We start from the raw sequence: 21963 nt of genomic DNA, 5'->3' as shown, positions 1-21963 counted from the left end.
ATTCCATCCCGGGTCTCCAGGATCGTGCCCTGGGCCAAAGGCAGGCGCCAAACCGCTGCGCCACCCAGGGATCCCCTACTTTTATTTCTATTTTCTAGGACCTGTTACTCAGAAATCCTTTTTTCTTTTTAACTTATTTCATTTTAAATTACCATTTTCCACAGGTAATTAATCCACAAGGAGATGATGTTACTCCCCGACCTCTTTACCGTCCAGACCCACATATGGGTACAGCTAAACCAAATAAACTACTGACATCACAAGAAGGATCATATGCATCAGACTATATATCTTCCTATAGCCTTTATCAGAATACATTAAATCCTAGTATATTAGGGCAGTTTACAAGGTAGAGTATATTATTCTAATATTCTGTTTCACATCATATGTACTATCTTTTCATATTGCATATATGTAATTTAGATGTTGTCTTCGGTCTCCCAATGCCACTCTACGTTAGTGTGTCATATCTATGTTCTCCTCATGTTTTACTTAGATGTACAGCTTTGCATAACTTAAGAGTTCCCTGACATACCAAAACATTTGTGAGAAAATATATAGATTTTACTAAGGATGTCCTGAGGAATCAAAAGGTGGGGCTAGCATCACATACCACAGAACATATTTCTTCAATTTCTTTTATGTTGCAATTTATGGGAAGAAGTAGCTTTCCTTCTCCCTGTCCCACCCCCTCATTCTTCCATGAAAATCCCTGTTCTGCTAGGGTTTGATTTCTCTTTTGTCTCATAATTTTTTTATAAAGGAAATGTTATGCATGTATTTTGTATGTAGACACTTACTGAAATTTTAGTAATGCTTACAATAGAGAAGTTCAATCTATGCAATAATAAAACAGTATGTCCTAAAATAATCTAAAGATTATTGGGAAATATTTTAGTGTGTAATTAAGAACAAAATCTTAGGAGAAAATATGTCATTCGAGTGTCTGTCTCCAAATTTGCATACAGTAGCTGTAGGAATGCTCTATAAAACAAAGAATATTCCAGTAAATTGAACCTACCCTTTTGGAGGACAGTTGGACTTATAAATACAAAGGGAAAAAAAGTATATAATATCATTAAGGAATATTAAGTTCATATGTTTAAATAAATTATTTTTGTATTCTTTGATGTATTGATTTTCCCAACCAGTGTATACATTTTCTTTTATTCAAATCTTATAAAATTGAATAAATCACAGTTAAGATGAGATTTGAATGATGGACAAATAATTAGTAAAAAGTGAAAAGAAGTTCCAGGCTGAGGCTGTAAAATAAGAGAGCACCACAAGATTGAGGAGAATGGGGAAGAGAAGAGTGATAATGAAGATGGAGAGACTGGATAGGTAGACTGTACTTTAGCTTTTCATACTAAATATATTGGGAGCCCATCGAAGCACTTTAAACATAGGTTTGACATATTTTATCTCTAAAATACATTTATAATGACTTTTTACTTCAGGAACACTACAAACCAACTCAGTGTTTAAAGAAGTAGTTTATTTTTATCAATTTTTCTTACGTGATTATAGTATATTTTATTTCTCAACATGATAATGTTATTATTTATACATTTAATTACCCATGAGAACATCTAAATAAAAGAATCATGTTTTCATTATTGAAGGTCAGTTTTAGGAAGCAGTACAGTTACTAAATCAAGTGTATCTACTACTGAATCAATAGCAGAAGACCTAGAAGAACCTTCGTATAAACGGGAAAAACTGACTAGTTTTACAGGTAATGAAAATATTATAATTTATTTCAGTAACAGCCTATTATTTCTTTAGCAAATATGGTTATTATTTGTCAAGTATTTGAGACAAAAGAACTATGGCAATGATTCCCAAATTCTGACCTAAGGAGTAGCTACATGAGAATTACCAGGGTAGTAGTAAAGTTCCCAAGGTGATTCCTGAACCACCAGCCTCAGGAACCACAGATCCTGCTTTAGAAGTATTCTGCTTCTAACTCAGGAGACAAGTCATTCTGATACACTGTGATCAGTGCCCTAATAGGACATAAGCAGAATGTGATGGGAGCACTTTGAAAGTCGCACCTCTGAGATGGGAAAAAAAAAAAAAAGAGTTCACAGAGAACATTATTGAGTTTTGAACTGGGTTTTAAAAAATGATTAGTAATTTGTCAGGAAAACAAATAGGAGTGGCTCCTTCCAGGCAGAGCATAAAATATGAGCTAAAGGATTATGAAAATGAAAATAGAAGAATGGTGAAATAATGGATGATCAAAAGTGCTGGAAGAAATGGGTACCTCCTTGAGGAACATTCGCCTTGGAGTGCAGCAAGGGTGTCTCTTCCTCAGATGATAATGAAGGGTTAATATAAGTATTCATAAAGTGGGAAAAGTGCTTGATAGATCTTTGGTGTTAAGATATGTAAGGAATACTCTAACAAGTAACAGTACCCAGCTACCATTAGCTTAAACAATCACCTATTTTTCTCATATTAAAGGATCTTAGAGGGTAGATTTTAGATTTGATTTTGTGGCTTAATTGTCAGACTCTGGATTGGCAGCGCTGCTATTCTGTTTCCTTAACACTTTGCTTCTTGCTTTTTCTTCATGGTCTCAAAATATCTACCTCAGCTCTGAGTATATATCTACAGTAAAGGCAGAGAGAGGGAGAAAGGCAGTAGCACCTTTATTTATCAGGAAAGTAAAAGTTTTCCCAGGAGCCACCTTCTTTCCTATATATTTCTGCTGTTATCTTACTGGCCAGAACTCTCTCTTATCACCCCCAGCTTCAAGAGAGGCTAGGAAACCTAAACGCTTGATTTTCTTAATGCAAAGAGCAAGGGAAGGGAGAAAGCCTTAGCAATGAAAATTTAGGCATTCAGCAGTGTCTGTTACATCATGGAAGATCATCCTATCAGAGGGAGACAGGAGGATTATTGGATTATTATAATCTCCTCCAGTTTTGGAGCGATTGAATATATCTCACAACATGTTCTTTGACCACATAAAGCCATCTGCAATGTATGATCCATCATGATGTTTTGGTAAAATGAAAATTGAAAATAACAATTAATAAATGATTCTTATTAAGTCATGTATTTTAGATTTACGAGTTGTAAGGGCAACACCTGAAAAAGTTGTAACAAAAGAAGACCTACAAAAGACCATAGAGATAACACTCACAGAGACGGAAACACTGAGATTTTTTAACCTACCAACCATCATGATTTCTGTGGAATCTGAAGAAGCTGAGAAACTACTGTATGTATGGATCAATTGTTTATTTGCTTCTGCAACTTAAGTGCTAAGTCAGAGGTTCTTATTCTTGTTTCTGTTTTGGGGGATTCATGGATAAATATTGGTGGCATATGTGCTTGGTGAAATTATATATAAAGTTACATATGTGCCCTTTGAAATGATATGTAAAGTGTTTATGTTGTATATGCCTTCTTTTTTCTACTGGAAGAACCCATTGCTTTACCATAATCTTTAAAAGGAAAGGACTTCTTTCTTTTTAAGAAAGGACTGACATTTTTATATTTAAAACTTAAGAAGGAAAAATATGTAATGGGAAAATAACTGAAATTACTGTATCAGAGCAGACTTTCCATTTCTCCTTATTAATAAATTTAAATCATTAGTTTTTGCCTTGTGTATTTTGAAGCTCTGTGGTTAGACACATACATGTTAATGATCGTTTATGCCTTTTTGAGAGAATTGACCCCTTTATCATTATGTAATGTCCCTCTTTATCTCTGATAATTTGCCTTCCTCTGAATAACAAATGGACAGATAAGTGATCTGAAATCAGAGAGGGAGAGATGCTAGAAGCAAATGTCAAAATTAGGGGATCCCTGGGTGGCTCAAGGTTTGGCACCTGCCTTTGGCCCAGGGCGTGATCCTGGAGTCCCATGATCAAGTCCCACATCGGGCTCCCTGCATGGAGCCTGCTTCTCCCTCTGCCTGTGTCTGTGCTTCTCTCTGTGTGTTTCTCATGAATAAATAAATAAAATCTTTAAAAAAAATGTCAAAATTAGCACATGCATCTAGAGTCTGTTAAATCTTGGGTCCTCCTCAAAGACCATTAAAAGGATTTCAGTTTTCTCAAGTGATCCCAGGTCTTATAACTACTATCATAAGCAAACACAAATTTTCTCTGACGGAAAGCACATCCCATTTAGGGTCTTAAGATTCTCTCAGATTGGGACACCTAGGTAGCTCAGCGGTTGAGCCTCTGCCTTCAGCTTAGCACGTGATCCCAGGGTCCTAGGATCAAGTCCCGCATGGGGCTCTTTACAGAGATCCTGCTTCTCCCTCTGCCTGTCTCTGTCTCTCTCCATGTGTCTCTCATGAATAAATAAATAAAATCTTTTAAAAAAATTCCCTCAGATTGAGTTTGGTAGAAACACACCAAACCAATAAAGAAGACATTATGAATGAGAATTAAAAGAAATAACAAACCCTAGATCTACATCATGATGACTGTGGATACTGAGATATTATTAGGGCTATATTGTGAGACATAGAATATAACATATACGTGAAATATTTAAATAAAAGGTTTAACACCTCACTAAAAATGATGACTCATATTTGCAAAAACATCTAAAAAGAACTCTAAAATAGAGTATGTTTACATAATTGTTGAAATTAAAAAGTAAACATTAAATTTAAAGAAGTCATAATTGAACAGAGATTTAATAAATTGAAGCATAGATCTGGATAAATTAAACAAAATAAACATTGGACAGAAAAATGTGATATAAAGTATGAGAGAGAAATGCCTGGGTGCCTCAGTGTTAGAGCATCTGCCTTTGGCTCAGGATGTGATGGGATCCCGGGGTCCTGGGATCAAGTCCCAGATCGAGCTTCCTGCATGGAGCCTGCTTCTCCCTCTGCCTCTCTCTCTCTCTCTCTGTGTCTCTCATGAAAAAATAAATAAAATCTTTAAAAAAAAAAAAAAAAAAGAGTAAGGACTTTCTCAAGCTCTTAAAAGACATAATGTCTCAGAAATAGGAATAAATATATAAATAAGCACAAAAAAGAAATGGACTAAGTGTGTTGTACTGATACTCCAAAATATCAAATATTAAAAGAAGATTTTAAAAACAGAAGAAAAAAAAAGCATATCATCCACAGGCAAACAATTAAACCAATGGCATTATTAGGGTCAAAGAAGTTCACTTCATAATGACAGGAAGGTAAAAATAATTCTAATTTTGAATACTCCTAATAAAATAACCTCAATATATATGAAGCAGAAACTAGAAACTTGATAAGTATCCTATTAAAGTAGGAGATTTAAACATGCCTCTCAATTACTGTATGTCTTTCAGATAAAAAGTTCACATACATATAAAAGATTTGAACCAAAAACATAATTTAATAATCACAACTCAGCATTTAACAATTACAGAACAAAAAAAAAATAAAAAAAAAAAACAATTACAGAACATACACTCTTTTCAAGCACAAACAGAACATTTACAAAAATTATCCCCACACAAGATTATGAAGCAAGGTTTCAAAAATTTCCAAGAAATAGTATCAGACAAACTAAATTCTCTGGCCACAAATATAATTAAGTTAAAATTAATAACACAATTTCAATAAAAATATAGATACATAGTCACATACACATTTGGAAGTTTAAAAAGCACATTTTCTAAATTCCTCATGAATCAAGGAGGAAATCATAATGGAAATTTAAGAAATACTCAGAATTAAATAATTATGAAAATGATACCCACAGGATGACACAGATGTAGTACTTTGAAGGAAATGTATAGCTTTCAGTGTTTATAGAAAAGTTCATAAAACTTATCTGTAGACATTGAAAGTAGCAAGGATGCTGAGAGGTATAGTAAATAGAATCCTTTGGAGGTAGTTCAGTGCCATCTTTTCCTCAGGAGTTTTTTGAACTCTCGCTTCATGTTTGATGTAATCCACATTAAGAAAGGTAAGTTTAAAGAGAAAACATAATATAAAGAGATAATATCTGTGGTAATATTTTTTATTAATGAGTTGAATATACTTTATTTTTTATAGTCGGAGAAACAAGAATTACGAGACCCTTTGTAGAAATAGATTAGGTAATGACTTATATGTTGAAAGGATGATGCAGACTATTAATGGAGCACCAAAGAATAAAGATGTTCAATGTGACAAAATCATAAAAGAAGACAAAGGTAATTTATATTTTATTCTTCTTGATAAACTACCGTATTTTAATGTACATTTTCTGAGTCTGTCAGTTAACAAATAAATGTTGAAACATATAAAGCAAAGATAGAAATACTTTGGCCAAATTGCAATGGTAGATGGGTGATCTATAGCTTTTAGAATATGACAAATGCTGAGTAATAAACATAAATATAGAAGATTTCGGTAACATAATTACCATTTTTAATTTCTATAGAAACTCTTTCATGCAATTTTATACTCTTCAAATGTTTATGAAATATTTAGAGAAACTGCTTTTTCACAAAGAATATCAACCACAACTAATAATATTTAAAATGTGCCAGACATTATTCTATGCCTTTCACGTAAATTAACTGGTTTAATTCTCACAACAACCCTATGAAATACATACTGTTGTTACTCCCCATTTTTGGAGGAAGAAACAAGTGAAGAGAAGTTAGCTAATTTGCCAAGGTCACTCAGCTGGCATGGCACACAGGAATACCCTCAGACAGTCCTTTACTACACTTATTGTTTTTTTTTTCTATGTTTATAAATTAACAATCCTGTATAGTGAACAATCTGTGAAGTAGGACTTAAAAGGTAATTAGAAGAAAGTTTTTAATTTTAATGGCCTTTGTTACTCAGCAAAACTATAAGCTAGTTCTTTTGAAAGATTAAAATAGACAAACTTCTAAGCAAGTACTAGATCAAAAAAAGGGCAACTTATAATGAATGGAAAGCTTTGTGGCATCTTTACTCACTCTTGCCATACTCTCCTCCCCAGTATGGTGTTGGTCTTAAAGATAGCAGTCTGCCTTCTGGCTTTTGGTTCCAGAGGGAACAGAGCAGACCTTATTCTCAGTGGGTTGGTTTCTCTCTTTGAACCCATCTGGGAGGCTACCTAAAGGACTAACACAGAGCACTTGTCTGGTGTGTGTTTTTTTTTTTTTTAATCTTCATTTTTAAATTCAGAGCTCTCTCAGGTGGTAAAGCAGCTGTGCATAGTGCATTCTCCACAAATATTGAAAGGCAAATGAACAACTCATCTCTCTTAGAGGGAATCAAACAAGAAACACACTGAAAGCGTGAGAGAAAAAGCTAGGGAGGAAGCTTCTTTGGGAAATTAAGATACTGAAAAAGGCTTGCATGTACAGGGAAATTTAGAAAGTCATGTGCATACGTAGGGCAGGACGCATGCTCAGAAGAGACCTGAAAAGATCCTAATCTTTCACCTCTCGCTGATCTCTAGGCTCAGTACAAGCAGGAAATGAAGGCTAAGGCATACTTGTAAACAGCCTGGCTAAGCATTAAAAGAATACCTTAACACAGACTCAATCTACAAAGACCAGGAGATTTCCCTCCCCCTTTGTTTCTCTATTCCTTTCTTTTTCTTTTCTCTTTGCTCTCCTTTTTTTCTGATGGGGGAGGAATTCAAGTGTTCAAAGAAATCTCTGTCAGGACACTTGCTGACCAAAAGCCAAAGATCAGACACTTCAAAGATGATACATGACAAAGAATCCAGTCTTTATAAAAATACTTTAGAAACATCACTAAGCAAACAAACTAGGACTCACACAGCATACTACAAAACAAAACCCAAGGACCAAGAAGATTCTGATTTACCACACTATTATATTCAAAATGTTCAGTTCTCAAAAAATTACAAAGGATAGAAAGAAATAAGAGAGTAAGGCCTGTTTAAAGAAGAAATTAACAGAAACTCTCTCAGTGGAAGTACATTGTATTTATTATCCAAAGACTTTACATCAATTGTACTAGATATTCTTTTTTTTAAATTTTTATTTATTTATGATAGTTACAGAGAGAGGCAGAGAGAGAAGCAGGCTCCATGCACCGGGAGCCCGACATGGGACTCGATCCCGGGTCACCAAGATCGCACCCTGGGCCAAAGGCAGGCACTAAACCGCTGCACCACCCAGGGATCCCTGTATTCGATATTCTGATAAGGCTAAAGGAAACTGTGGGCAAAGAGCTAAAGCAAACCAAAATGATGTACAAACAAAAAATATGAATAAAGAGATAGGAATTATTTAAAAAAACAAATTCTGGAGATGAAAAGTACAATAATTGAAATGGAAAAACTCGCTAGAGGTATTTATGGCAGATTTGAGCTGGCAGCAATTCTTAAAAAACAGGTCAATTAATATAATACAGGCTGAGGAGCAGAAAGAAAGAAGAGTAAGGAAAAGTGAACACAGCTCAAAGGACCTATGGGGCTCCACCAAGCATACCAACATACACATAAAGGGAATTTTAGAATGATAGAAGGAAAAAGAAATGGAGGGGAACAAAATAAATTTAAGGAAATAATGGCCAAAAAGCTTCCAACACTTGATTAAAGTCATGAATCTGGACATTTGAGACACTCAACAAACCCCAAAAAGGATAAACAAACAGATCTACACTTAGGTCAGCCACATTATAACTAAATTTTGAAAGAATCTTGAAAGCAGAAAAAAAAAAAAGTGACTCAGGTACAAGGAATCCTCAGTAAGATTACACTCAATTTCTCAGCAGAAACCATGGTGTCCAGAGGTCAGTGGGATGCCATACTTAAAGAGATGAAAGAGAACTATCAAACAAGAAGTCTATATCCTTCTAATAATTCTCATGATAAAGAAATTAAATAATTAAGATCAAATATATTCCTATGAAGGATAAATTAAGCTACTCCCAGATAACAAAAAGCTAAAGCAATTCATCACTAGTAGAATAGCCTTATGAGAAATGCTAAAAGGAATCCTTCAGGCAGAAATGAAAGGACAACAGTTGGAAACTTGAAGACATATGAAGAAACAAAGAGCACTGGTAAAGGTAACTACATAGGTAAATACAAAAGTCAGTATTGTGGGCGCCTGGGTGGCTCGGTGGTTGAGTGTCTGCCTTTGGCTCAGGTTGGGATCCTGGGATCCTGGGATTTACTCCCATGTCAGGCTCCCCACATGGAGCCTGCTTCTCCCTCTGCCTACGTCTCTACCTCTCTGTGTCTCTCATGAATAAATAAGTAAAATCTTAAAAAAAAAAAAAAAAAAAAAAAGCCAGTATTGTAATTTTGGTTTGTATCTCCTCTATTTGCAATATAATTTAAAATAAATACATAAAACAATAATTATAAATCTATACTAATGAGTACACAGTGTATAAAGATGTAATTTGTGACAACATAAAGTGGATGTAATGGAACCGTATAGGAGTTCTTGTATACTATTAAAGGAAGGTAGTATTAATTCAAAATAGATTGTTAAGGGATGCCTTAACAATGTGGCTTAATGTGGCTCAGCGGTTGAGTGTCTGCCTTTGGCTCAGGGTGTGATCCCAGAGTCCCAGGATCAAGTCCCACCTTGGGCTTTTTGCATGGAGCCTGCTTCTCCCTCTGCCTATGTCTCTGCCAATCTTTCTCTCCATCTCTCTCTCTCTCTCTCTCTCTCTCTGTCTCTTACGAAAAAAATAAAAATCTTCAAAAAATAGATTGTTAAAATTTTAAGAAATTACTTGTAATCTCCATGGCGATCACCAAGAAAATAACTTAAAAATTGAAAAAAATAAAATTAGAAAGGAATCAAAGCAGAACATTATTGAAAAATCAAGTAAACAGAAGAAGGCAGTAATTGAAAAATTGAGGAACAAAGACATAAGACATAAAGAAGAAAAAGAAAAATGGCAGAAGTCCTTCCTGAGCAATAATTACTTTAAATAAGTGGATTTAACTCTCCAATTAAAAGGCAGATATTGGTAGGATGGATTAAAAAAAAAAACAACTAAACACGATCCAAGTATATGCTGTCTAACAAGAGACTCACTTTTAGATCCACAGACAAAAATATGTAAAGTGAAAGTTGTAATAGCAACCAAAGAAAGGTGAGATGGCATTACTAACATCAGACATAGTAGACTTTATATAAAATTGTTACAGGGGACAGAGAACATTATATATTGATAAAAGGTTCCATACATAAAGAAGATATAACAATTATAAACATACGTGTACTTAACAAGAGAGCCTCCAAATATATGAAGCAAATATTGACAGGATTAAAGAGAGAAATAGTTCTACACAAAGAGTTGAGACTTCAGTACCCCACTGTCAGTAATGGACTGAATAATCAGATTATCAAAAAGAAAATAGAGGACTTGAATAATAATAATATAAACTAGATATAACATATATATATACAGTACACACCATCCCCAACAGCAGAATACACAATTTTTTCTCAAGTTCACATGGAAAACTCTCCATGATACACCATTATGTTAGGCCACAAAAAAAGAGATAATAACATTTTAAAAATTGAAATCTTTTCTGATCACAATGAAATGACACAAAAAATGTATAACAAAAGAAAACTGGAAAATTTTTAAATATTTGGGTATTAAATAACACACTCTTTAAAAGCACAAGGGAAGTAAGAAAATAATTTAAGATGAATGAAAATGAAAATACCACATAACAAAACTTATAGGATATAGTGAAAGTAGTGCTTAGAGAGAAATTTATAGCTGTAGATACATTTTAAAAAGATCTCCATTTGACACTAATGTAGCATTATATATCAACTATACTTCAATAAAAAAAATCATAAAAATCTCACATCAATAACTTTACACCTTAAGGCATGAGACAAAGGAGATAAAACTAAACCAAAAGCCAACATAAGGAAGAAAATAATAAAGGTTAGAATGGAGATAAGCAAAAAGAATAAACAGAAAAATCAGTGAAACTAAGTTGGTACTTTGAAATGATCAGCAAAACTGACAAAATTTTCACTAGACTAAGAATAAGAAAACGCTCAAATTACTAAATGAGAAGTGAAAGTGGGGACGTTACTACTGACCTTACAGAAATAAAATAGATCATAAAAAATTAACATCTGTATATCAATAAATCAGATAACTAAATGAAATGGACACATTCCTAGAAACTCACAACTTGTCAAAACTGACTCAAAAAGAAATATAAAATCTGAACAGAGCTATGATAAGTAAAGAGACTGGATTAATAATCAAACCTTCCTAACAAAGAAAATCCCAGGAGCTCCTGGATGGCTCAGTTGGTTAAGAATCTGTTTTTTGGCTCAGGTCATGATCTCTCAGGGGTAGGATGGAACCCTGCCTAGTATTAGGCTTCCTGCTCAGCGAGAAGTCTGCTCCTGCGTCTCCCTCTGCCCTTCCCCCAACGTTTGCGCGCGCGCGCGCGCGCGCGCGCTCTCTCTCTCTCTCAAATAAATACATAAAATCTTGAAAAGAAAACTCCAAGACCAAATGGTTCCTCTAGTGAATTCTACCAGTCATTTAAAGGAGAAGCAACACCAACCCTTCAAAAAATAATTTTCCCGAAAAATGGAAGAGAACACTCACAAATCATGAAGCCAGCTTTACTCCGATACCAAAGCCAGACAAAGACACCATAAAAAAGAAAACTAATACCAATATTCCTTATGAATATGGATGCAAAAATCCTCAATAAAATACTACTACACTGAACCAGCAGCACCTTAAATGGATTATGCACTATGATCAAATGGATTTATCCCAATGATGCAAGGGTGATTCAACATACATGTCAATCACTGTAATAAACATAGTCGTATGATAAAAATATTCAAAAATTAGGAATAGAATTTTTCCAATCTGATAAATGGCATTTATAAAAACCCCACAGCTAATGTTATACTCGATGGTGAAAAACTAGAGGCTTTCCCCATAAAATCAAGAACAAGATAAGGATAAAATAGATAAAATCTATTCTATCCAGACTGCTTTCTCAACTTCTATTCATCATTGTACTGGAAGTCCTAGGCGATTAGGCAAGAAAAGGAAATAAGACTCTAAATCAGAAAGGAAGAGGATCCCTGGGTAGCTCAGCAGTTTGGCGCCTGGCTTTGGCCCAGAGCGCGATCCTGGAGTCTGGGAATCGAGTCCCGCGTGGGGCTCCGGGCATGGAGCTTGCTTCTCCCTCTGCCTGTGTCTCTGCCTCTCTCTCTATGTCTATCCAAAAAAAAAAAAAAAAAAAAAAATCAGAAATAAAAGTATCTTTATTCAGAGATAACACGATCTTAAGCATAGAAAATCCTAAAGAATTCACACAAAAACTACTAGAGTTAATAGATAAGTTCAGCAAAATTTCAGAATACAAAATCAACACACAAATTTCAGTTGTATTTTTATACACTGTCAATGAACATTTCAAAAAGGAAACTAAGAAAATTGGGACTTAGACATTTCTTCAAAGAATGTATACATATTGCCAACAAGCACATGAAAAGTGTTCAACATCGTTATTCATTACAGAAATGCAAATCAAAACCACGAGTTATCAGTTCTCACCCATTAAAATGACTATAATTAAAAATGGAAAAAAGCGTTAAGGAGGATGTTGAGAAATTGGAGCCAATATACACAGCCAGTTGCAATGCAAAATGGTGCCCCTGCCATGAAAACCAGTTTTAATAGTTTGAGGAACAATCAAATTATCATATGACCCAGCAATTCCATTCCTAAATGTATACATATATATAATAGGCCCTCAAATACAGGTACATGCTTATTCATGGCAACAATATTTATCCTCAACGAATGGAAACAAGCAAGATGTCCACAAATGGATGAATGGATAAACATAATGTGTAACATATATTTGATGAAATGTTACTGAGTTATAAAAAGGAGTCAAGTAGAGATACATGCTTTGAGCAAATTCCTCTCTTCTACTCTAGCAGATGCCAGAAGTTTCTCTCTGGAGAGGATAAAGTCGAATCTATTTACCTACCAAAGGGTATCTTGATTGCTTCTAAGTTTTGGCAATTACCAATAAAGATGATATAAACACCTGTGTGCAGGTTTTTGTGTGGACATAATAAGCTTTCAGTTCCTTTGGGTAAATACCAAGGAACATATTGCAGAATCATATGGTAAGCATATTTTTAGTTTTGTAAGGAACAGCCAAAGTTTCTTCCAAAGTGATTGTACCATTTTGCATTCCTGTCAGTAATAATGGAGGGTTCTTGTTGCTCCATGTCCTCACCAAGATTTCTTGTTGTCAGTGTTCCAGATTTTGGCCATTCTAATAGGTATGCAGTGGCAGCTCATTGTTGTTCTCATTTGTATTCCATGATGACAGACATATTATGTGGAGCATATTTTCGTATAATATTTGTCATCTGTATATCTTTGGTGAAGTGTCTGTTAAGCTCCTTAGACCATTTTAAATTAGGTTATTTTTTTCCCTTATAGAGTTTTAAGAAATACATGTATATTTTGGACAACGGTACTTTATCAGATGTACCTTTAGTAAATGATTTCTTCCAGTATGATCTTGTTATTGTCTTGACATTGCCTTTCACAGAACAGACATTTTTAATTTTAATAAAGTTCAGCTTATCAATTTTGCTTTAACAATCATGCCTTTGGTCTTCTATCTAAAAAGTCATTATTATACCCAAGGTCATCTAGATATTATTCCATGTTATCCTCTAGGATTTTCATAGTTTCACTTTTTACTTTTAGGTCTATAATCAATTTTGAGTTAATTTTTGTAAAGGATATAAGATTTGCATCTAAATTCATTTTTCTACATGTGGATATCCTGTTGTTCCAGTACCATTTCTCGAAAAGACTTATCTTTGTTCCATTGTATTTGCTTCTTTGTCAAAGATCAATTGACTAATATCATGTGGGTCTATTTCTGAACTCTGTTCTGTTCCCTTGAACTATTTTTCTATTTGTTCACCAATATCACATTGTCTTGATTGCTGTAGACTTATAGTAAATCTTCAAGTTGGGGAGTGCTAGTCTTTCAGCTTTATTTTTCTTCGAGTATAAACTTTAGAATCAGCTTGTTGATATTCACAAAATAACTTGCTGGGATTTTAATTGAGAATACATTGATCTATAGATCAGTTTGGGAATAAGTGATGTTTTGACAATACTGAATCTTCCTAAACGTGAACATGGAATGTCTCTCCATTTATTGTCTTTCTTTAATTTTGTTCTTTGAAGTTTTATAGTTTTCCTCATATAGATTTTGTACATATTTTGTTAGATTCATAGCTAACTATTTCATTTCTGGGGCACTAATTAAATTGTATTGTTTTGAATTTCAAATTCCACTTGTTCATTGCCAACATTTAGGAAAGGAATTTTGTATTGCTTTTTGTATATTAATCTTATATCCTTCAACCTTACTTTCTTTTTTTAAAGATTTTTATTTATTTATTTGACAGAGAGTAAGCAAGAGACCATGGGCAGCAGGAGGGAGAGGGGCAAAGGGAGAAGATGCAGTCTCCTCACTGAGCAGGGAGCCTGACATGGGGCTCAATCCCAGGACCCTGGGATCTTGACCCAGGCTGAAGGCACTTAACTGACTGAGCCACCCAGGTGCTCTGTAGCCTTTCTTTAATCACTTGTTAGTTCTAGGAGTTTTTGTGCATTCTTTTGGATCTTCTATATGCATTAACATATCATCTATAAACAAAGACAGCTTCCTTTCTTCCTTCCCAATCTGTATTTTGTTTCCTTTTCTTGTCTTATTGCATTAACTTGGACTTCCAATATGGTGTTGAAAAAAAGTGGTGAGAGGAGATATCCTTGCCTTGTTTCTGATAGTGGGAAGGCTAAGTATGTTAGCTGTAGCTTTTTTGTAGATGTTTTTATCAAGTTGAGGAAGTTCCCTTCTATTTCTAGTTTACTGAAAGTTTTTATTATGCATGGATATTTGATTTTGTCAAATGCCTTTTTTCTGAATTTATTGATACAGTCATGTATTTTTCTTTCCTAGACTACTGGTCTGACAGATTGCATTAATTTTTGAATGTTAAAGTAATTGTACATATCTGTGATAAATTCCACTTGGTTTGGAGTATAATTCTTTTTAGACATTGTTGGATTTGATTTGCTTTTATGTATTGAAGATTTTGCATCTATATTCTTTGAGAGTTGTCAGCTTTTTTTTTTTTTTTTTTTTGGAGGTTTTTTGAAATGTTTTTGTCTGCCTTGGGGTATTCAATGTTGGCCTCAAAGAATGAGTTAGAAAGTATTCCCTCTGTTTCTATCCTCTGACAAAGATTGTATAAAATTGGTATAATTTTTTCCCTTAAATGACTGATAGAATTTAGCAGTGAATCCATCTGAGCCTGGTATTTTCTGTTTTGGAAAGTTATTAGTAATCAATTCCATTTCTTTTTTTAAATTTTAATTTCTTTAGTTGATATAGGCCTATTCATGTTGTCTATTTCTTCTTGTGTAAATTTTGGCAAATTGTGTCTTTCAATGAATTAATCCTGAATTTCATCAAGATTATTAAATTTGTGGGCATATACTTGTTCATAGTATTCCTTTGCTATTCTTTTAATGTCCATGGGATCTGTAGAGATGTGCTGTCTTTCATTTATGATAGTAATACTTTTTTTCTTATTCTGGCTAGAGGTTTATTGCTTTTATTCATCTTTTCAAAAACCCAGTTTTTGGTGTCATTGATTTTCTCTATTGGTTTCCTATTCTCAATTTCACTGATTTCTGCTCTTATTCTTTTAAATTCAATTTAATTTTTAATTGAAATATAATTGACATGTAACATTATATTAGTTTCAGGCATATGACATAGATATATTGTGAAATGTTTACTGCAATAAGTCTAGGATAGAAAACCTGAACTATAATTGATAAATTGCTGAAGGTTCATTGTGAACAAGTCTGAGAGTTTAAAACTCCAGGGGACCCAATCATAGAGAAGTCCTCACCACTATACAACACTTTTTTTTTTTTAAGATTTTATTTCTTTATTTGTGAGAGACACACAGAGAGAGAGAGGCAGAGACATAGGCAGAGGGAGAAGCGGGCTCCCTGCAAGGAGCCCAATGCGGCACTTGATCCCAGACCCCAGGATCACACCCTGAGCTGAAAGCAGATGCTCCACCACTAAGCCACCCAGGCATTGCTCTTTTTTTGTGTATGTGTGGTGAGAATTTTTAAGACCTACTCTCTTAGCAACTTTAAAATACACAACATAGTGTTACTAACTATACTCACTATGTTGTACTTTGCATCCCCATGACTTATTTATTTTAGACCTGGAGGTTCATAATTTTTAACCCATTTCACTCACCATTTATTCTCTGATCTCTGGCAGCCATCAATCTGTATTCATGAACTTGGGTTTTTTTTTTTCTTTCTTTGTTTTTGGTTGTTTTTTAGAGATCATATGATATTTGCCTTTTTTTTGGTTTGACTTATTTCGGTTAGCATAATGCCTTCAAGTCCCATCTATATTGTTGGCAAGATTTCCTTCTTTTTTTTATGGCTGGGTAATATTTGTGTGTGTGTACATGTGATATTTCATTTATCCATGTATCCATAAAGGGTCACTTAGGTTGCTTCCGTGTCTTGATGATTATGTGTAATATTGCAATGAACATGAGGGTACAGGTATCTTTTTGAGTTAGTGTTTTTGTTTTCTTCAGATAAATACCCAGAAGCAAGATTGCCGGATCATCTGATAATTATATCTTTAACTTTTTGAACAACTTCTTTCTGTTTTCTATAGTGGCTGCAACAATTTACATTCCCACCAACAATGCACAAGATTTTCCTTTCCTTTTTTTTTAAAGATTTTATTTATTTATTCATGAAAGACAGAGAGAGAGAGAGAGAGAGAGAGAGAGGCAGAGACACAGGAAGAGGGAGAAGCAGGCTCCACGCAGGGACCCTGATGTGGGACTCAATCCCGGGACTCCAGGATCACACCCTGGGCTGAAGGCAGGTGCTAAACTGCTGAGCCACCCAAGCTGCCCTAGATACATTTTTAGAGTACAATTCTTTCACCTCTTTTGTTAAGTTTATTACTAGATATTTTATTCTTTTTGATGCATTTGTAAATGGAATTGGATAGAATGCTCAGCTGAATCTGCCGATTTTTTTTTTTATATCTAGCTTGCCTTTACCATTGTTAATGTACTTCTGTTCTCCTTTCCTGTGGCTTTCTTAGATAAGTTGAGGAAATTCACTTCACTGCACATACATGTTCTGTTTTACCCTGAGAGCAGCCCAAAAGCCATGGGGAGCAGAAAATACAGAGCTGCCCACTTACCTGACATTACTTTCATTGGACATTCAATGCCTAGCTTGTTAGGTACCTCAGTGGATTAAGTTCTATGTTTCCAAGGACATATTCATGGTCTCACTATGTGATTTCATCATTAGTGGCTCTTGTAAACTCTCAGGGAGGCTGAAATCAGAATATGACCCAGAATGTTCTCATGATCTTCTCCTGAGAGTCCTCCTTTAGTAGTCTTCATTTAATAGTGGTGATTTTGTTCTTTTTTTTTTATGCATCTGTGATAGTGTTTGCTATCCAATTTTTATTTTATTTTATTGTTTTTATTTTGAAAATGTCTTATACATTTTCAAAAATTTAAATTCAATTTGCCAACATACAGTATAACACCCAGTGCTCATCCCATCAAATGCCCTCCTCAGTGCCTGCCACCCAGTTACCCCATGCCCCCACCCACCTCCCCTTCCATAACCCTTTGTTTCCCAGATTTAGGAGTCTCTCATGGATTGTCTCCCTCTCTAGTTTTTCCCACTCAGTTTCCCTCCTTTCCCTTATAATCCCTTTCACTATTATATTCCACATATGAGTGAAACCATATGATCATTAACTTTCCAATTTTTTTTAACTTTCCAATTTTTAAAACTAGACAATATATTGTGTAGATATGTATATGTTGGAGAGCCTTATGTGCGTATGGATTCTGAACTTCAAAAGTTTTCCAAGAAGAAACCTCTGAAGAAAGGTTCAGAGTGCACATCGTTTATTTTGGAGGTGATCCTAAGAAACATTGGTAGGAGAGTAAGTGAAATAAGAAAGGGTAGGTAGCTGACAGAGGTTATACTGACAAATTACCTCTTTGGTTAACTGGAGTTTAATACTGTTAGAGAACTCTGGGAGTCAGAGTTATTTTTGTCATGCTCCAACTTTCTTTTTTTTTTTTTCTTAATTTATTTATTTATGATAGTCACAGAGAGAGAGAGAGAGAGAGAGAGAGAGAGAGAGAGGCAGAGACACAGGCAGAGGGAGAGGCAGGCTCCATGCACCGGGAGCCCGATGTGGGAATCGGGAATCGATCCCAGGTCTCCAGGATCGCGCCCTGGGCCAAAGGCAGGCGCGAAACCGCTGCGCCACCCAGGGATCCCATGCTCCAACTTTCTAAATCATTGTTTGAAGGCTTATGGACTTGTTAGTTTGTTGGCATTCTAGGCCAAATTTGTGGACATCAAAGTGGCCTTGGTGGCCAAAGATGGCCCCAAGCAAAGCAATACAGATGCTGGCAGTTGGAGATTGGCTAGTAAGAGGTAATGTGTAATAGATATGGGCAGGGCACCAACAGCATCTACCACAGGAGAAAAACCTTAAAACAAAGCAAGAGAATGACCTATCCAGAAGTTAGGGAAAGTGGAGGGATGCCTGGGTGGCTCAGTGGTTGAGCATCTGCCTTTAGCTCAGGGCATGATCCTGGGGTCTGGGATTGAGTCCTATATCAAGCTCCTAAAAGGGAAACTGCTTCTTCCTCCCCGTGTATCTCTGCCTCTCTCTCTCTCTGTGTCTCTCATAAATAAATAAATGAAATCTTAAAAAAAAAAAAAAAGAAGTTAGGGAAAGTGGATTTACTTCTGTTGGAGGTAGCTAGAAAGAGAGGGCCAGATAGAAGAGCATCCAGGGCTCCTAAGTACCTGGAGATGTTCTATTTCTTATCCTGGCTGGTGAGTACATGGTAGTAACTGTTCACACTACACATATATGTATTATACACTCTTATGCGCATGATATATTTTTCACAGAAAAAAATTATTAAAAATAATGAAAGTTAATATTAAAAATTACAATATAGACCAAATAAGTATTAAAGTCTTATGGATCAGTAAAAAAAAAAAAATCACATGTCTTCTTTGCCTGATTTGGGATGAAACTGAAAGAGATTCAGGAGTCAGAGAGATGGAAATCAAGTATTAGCCTTATTACTGATAAAGATACTGAAAAAAATGTAACCTCAAATCTGCAGCGCTAGGGACGTGCCATTTCTTCCTTCCTACCAGCCATAATTGGCACAGCTAGACAAGCACAGACTTTTTTAGGAGTGAGAACAGACCAGAAAGCATGCTTGAAGAGACCTAATAAAAGAACCCAGAAGTGGCTGAGCGCAATTCCTTCTCCTAAACTCTCCTATAGGATTAATCACTTTTTCTCTGGCAATGAGTGAATGAGGGACATAGAGAGATCAGGCTGTTAATTTAGCTCAAATTCCCTCTGTAAAGAGTCACAGAAAGTGAGGAAAAAAGTTTTCCACTTAATAGTACGCATATAGTAATTTATGATAAAAGTGGCATTTCAAATAAATGGATAATTCAATGAATGTATTAGTGTTCCTGGCTAACTTTTAAAAATATATTAAACCCTACAACTATAGGGATGCCTGGGTGGCTCAGTGGTTGAGTGTCTGCCTTTGGCTTGTGCATGATCCTGGAGTCCTCGATCAAGTCCCATATGGTACTCCCTGCATGGGAGCCTATGTCCCTGCCTCTCTTTCTCTCTCTCTCTCTCTGTGTCTCTCATGAATAAATAAACAAAATCTTAAAAAAAAATAAATCCTATAATTGTAGATTTCAAAAAGCCAGCTTGTTTTCTATGTATATTATACTAAATTTTTTTAATAAAAATGTGTGATATGAACTAATTTTTATTTAAAAAAATACATATATGTATTTGTTCATATGTGAATCTGGAAGGACACACACCAAAATGTTAGCAGTTATTATCTCTGGGTGGTGGAAATACAAGTCATATTTATCTTTTTTTCTTCTTTAATGTTGAGCATATCTTTTTACTCAGCTAAAAAGTAAAATTATTTTTCTATAAATGTTATATGGCTAATTGCTACACTTTCATAGTCTGTTAAACTAGTAGATAGAAACAATATTTTTAAATGGGCAAAAACTATTTAGACATATCCCAGACTCAGAAATGCTCAAAACATGGTAGAGTTGGGAATACCTTTTTCTGATGCTAGTTAAAACTTTCTTTAATAGAATATAACTATAAAATTGGGAAGTAACAATCATTCAATTTTTCTTTCTTCAAGAAACAGACTCAACTACAGAGAACAAACTGATGAATATCAGAGGGGAGGCAAGTGGGAGAATGGGTTAAATAGCTGATGGGGATTAAGGAGTGCACTTTTTGTGATAAGCACCAGGTGTTGTATGGAAGTGGTTTTTTTTTTATTATTTTTTTTGTATTGAGGTGTGAAATTGTACACTTGAAGCTAATATTAAACCATATGGTAACTAACTGGATTTAAATAAAAACTTTTTTAAAAAACCCAAGCCCCAAACCCCCCTCAAAAAACAAACAAAAACCAATCATTCATTATTTATCATTTCATTTTGTGCTTGATATTATGGCATATGGTTTAGGATTTTTTATTTCTTAGGTTAATTTATTCAAATGTACAAATGTCATGATGGTACCCAAACTAATATTACCAATGTTATTTGTTATTTTCAAACAAGAAACAACCTTAAATCACCCTAACATTTTACATTGCTCATTTATAACATGTACTTTTATTTATGTAGCAATTATTGATGACGATGTAACAATATATTCCTATATACTCAAATTGTTAAACTTTCGGTTAAATGAAGGTTAGGTAATTAAATATTCAAAAACATAGTATCTTTTTATGGTCTTTTACTTTACAAACAACAGAAACTGTACCCTTTTCAATTCAATAAAATAGACTAGGTATTTATTATGTGTATAACTTTGTTAGACATTATTAAGGTCAGTTCAATAAAATAGAAATGTTATTATTAAATGTGAGTTAACATTCTTACTAATTGAAAACATTGTGAAATACCAGAGCTCCTTCATTATATTTTATGAAAATAACAATTATAACAATGAAGTAGTTGCATTTTTATATTCAGTCTTGTTTTGATTTTCAGAGAAAAGAATTCTTTATTAGATCACTGTACTTTAAACTCTTGCAAGTTTAGCATGTAGGAATATTTTATTACATGGTCACTGATAAAATAATTGCTATGTGAACCTTTCATTGTTATATCAATAATGAAAAATATTGGAAATTTTTTTTAATTTTGGACATAAAAATTTGCAAGTTTTGTTTGGAGATCATTGCTATATTTGATCATTTGAAAAAATGTAGCTAATGCAAACAAAAATTTTCAAAAGGGAAGATAGGGGATCCCTGGGTGGCTCAGCAGTTTAGCGCCTGCCTTCGGCCCAGGGTGTGATCCTGGAGTCCCGGGATCGAGCCCCGCGTTGGGCTGCCTGCATGGAGCCTGCTTCTCCCTCTGCCTGTGTCTCTGCCTCTCTCTCTGCCTCTATGTCTCTCATGAATAAATAAATAAAATCTTAATAAAATAATAAATAAAAAATAAAAGGGAAGATAATAACCATACTACTCTACAAATTTCTTGAGAAAAGAGTCTACCATTTTTCCAACAAGTATAATCTTTTCACATAAGTATATAGGAGATTTTATATAACAAACATGGAATTAGAATACTATAAATTAAAAGTTCTAGGGCAGCCCCAGTGGCGCAGCGAAACCTGCAGCCCAGGGCGTGATCCTGGAGACCCTGGATCGAGTCCCGCATCAGGCTCTCTGCGTGGAGCCTGCTTCTCCCTCTGCCTGTGTCTCTGCCTCTCTCTCTCTCTGTGTCTCTATGAATAAATAAATAAAATCTTAAAAAAAATAAAAGTT

The 21963-nt window shown here is 34.6% G+C and overlaps 1 protein-coding gene across 1 annotated transcript in view; it reads left to right on the top strand.

The window, feature by feature from the left end:
* DNAI4 (dynein axonemal intermediate chain 4) overlaps positions 1 to 21963 on the top strand; it is a 101874-nt gene that overhangs the window by 30280 nt on the left and 49631 nt on the right. Inside the window, 4 exon segments of the mRNA XM_072820690.1 lie at positions 165 to 349; positions 1626 to 1738; positions 3076 to 3232; positions 6020 to 6159. Coding sequence (XP_072676791.1) covers positions 165 to 349; positions 1626 to 1738; positions 3076 to 3232; positions 6020 to 6159 — 595 coding nt within the window.

The sequence above is a fragment of the Canis lupus genome, chromosome 3 (genome assembly GCF_048164855.1).
Source record: "Canis lupus baileyi chromosome 3, mCanLup2.hap1, whole genome shotgun sequence".
Taxonomy (NCBI): domain Eukaryota; kingdom Metazoa; phylum Chordata; class Mammalia; order Carnivora; family Canidae; genus Canis; species Canis lupus.
The sequence above is the reverse complement of the archived record's forward strand: the minus strand, read 5'-3'. Positions and strand labels throughout refer to the sequence as shown.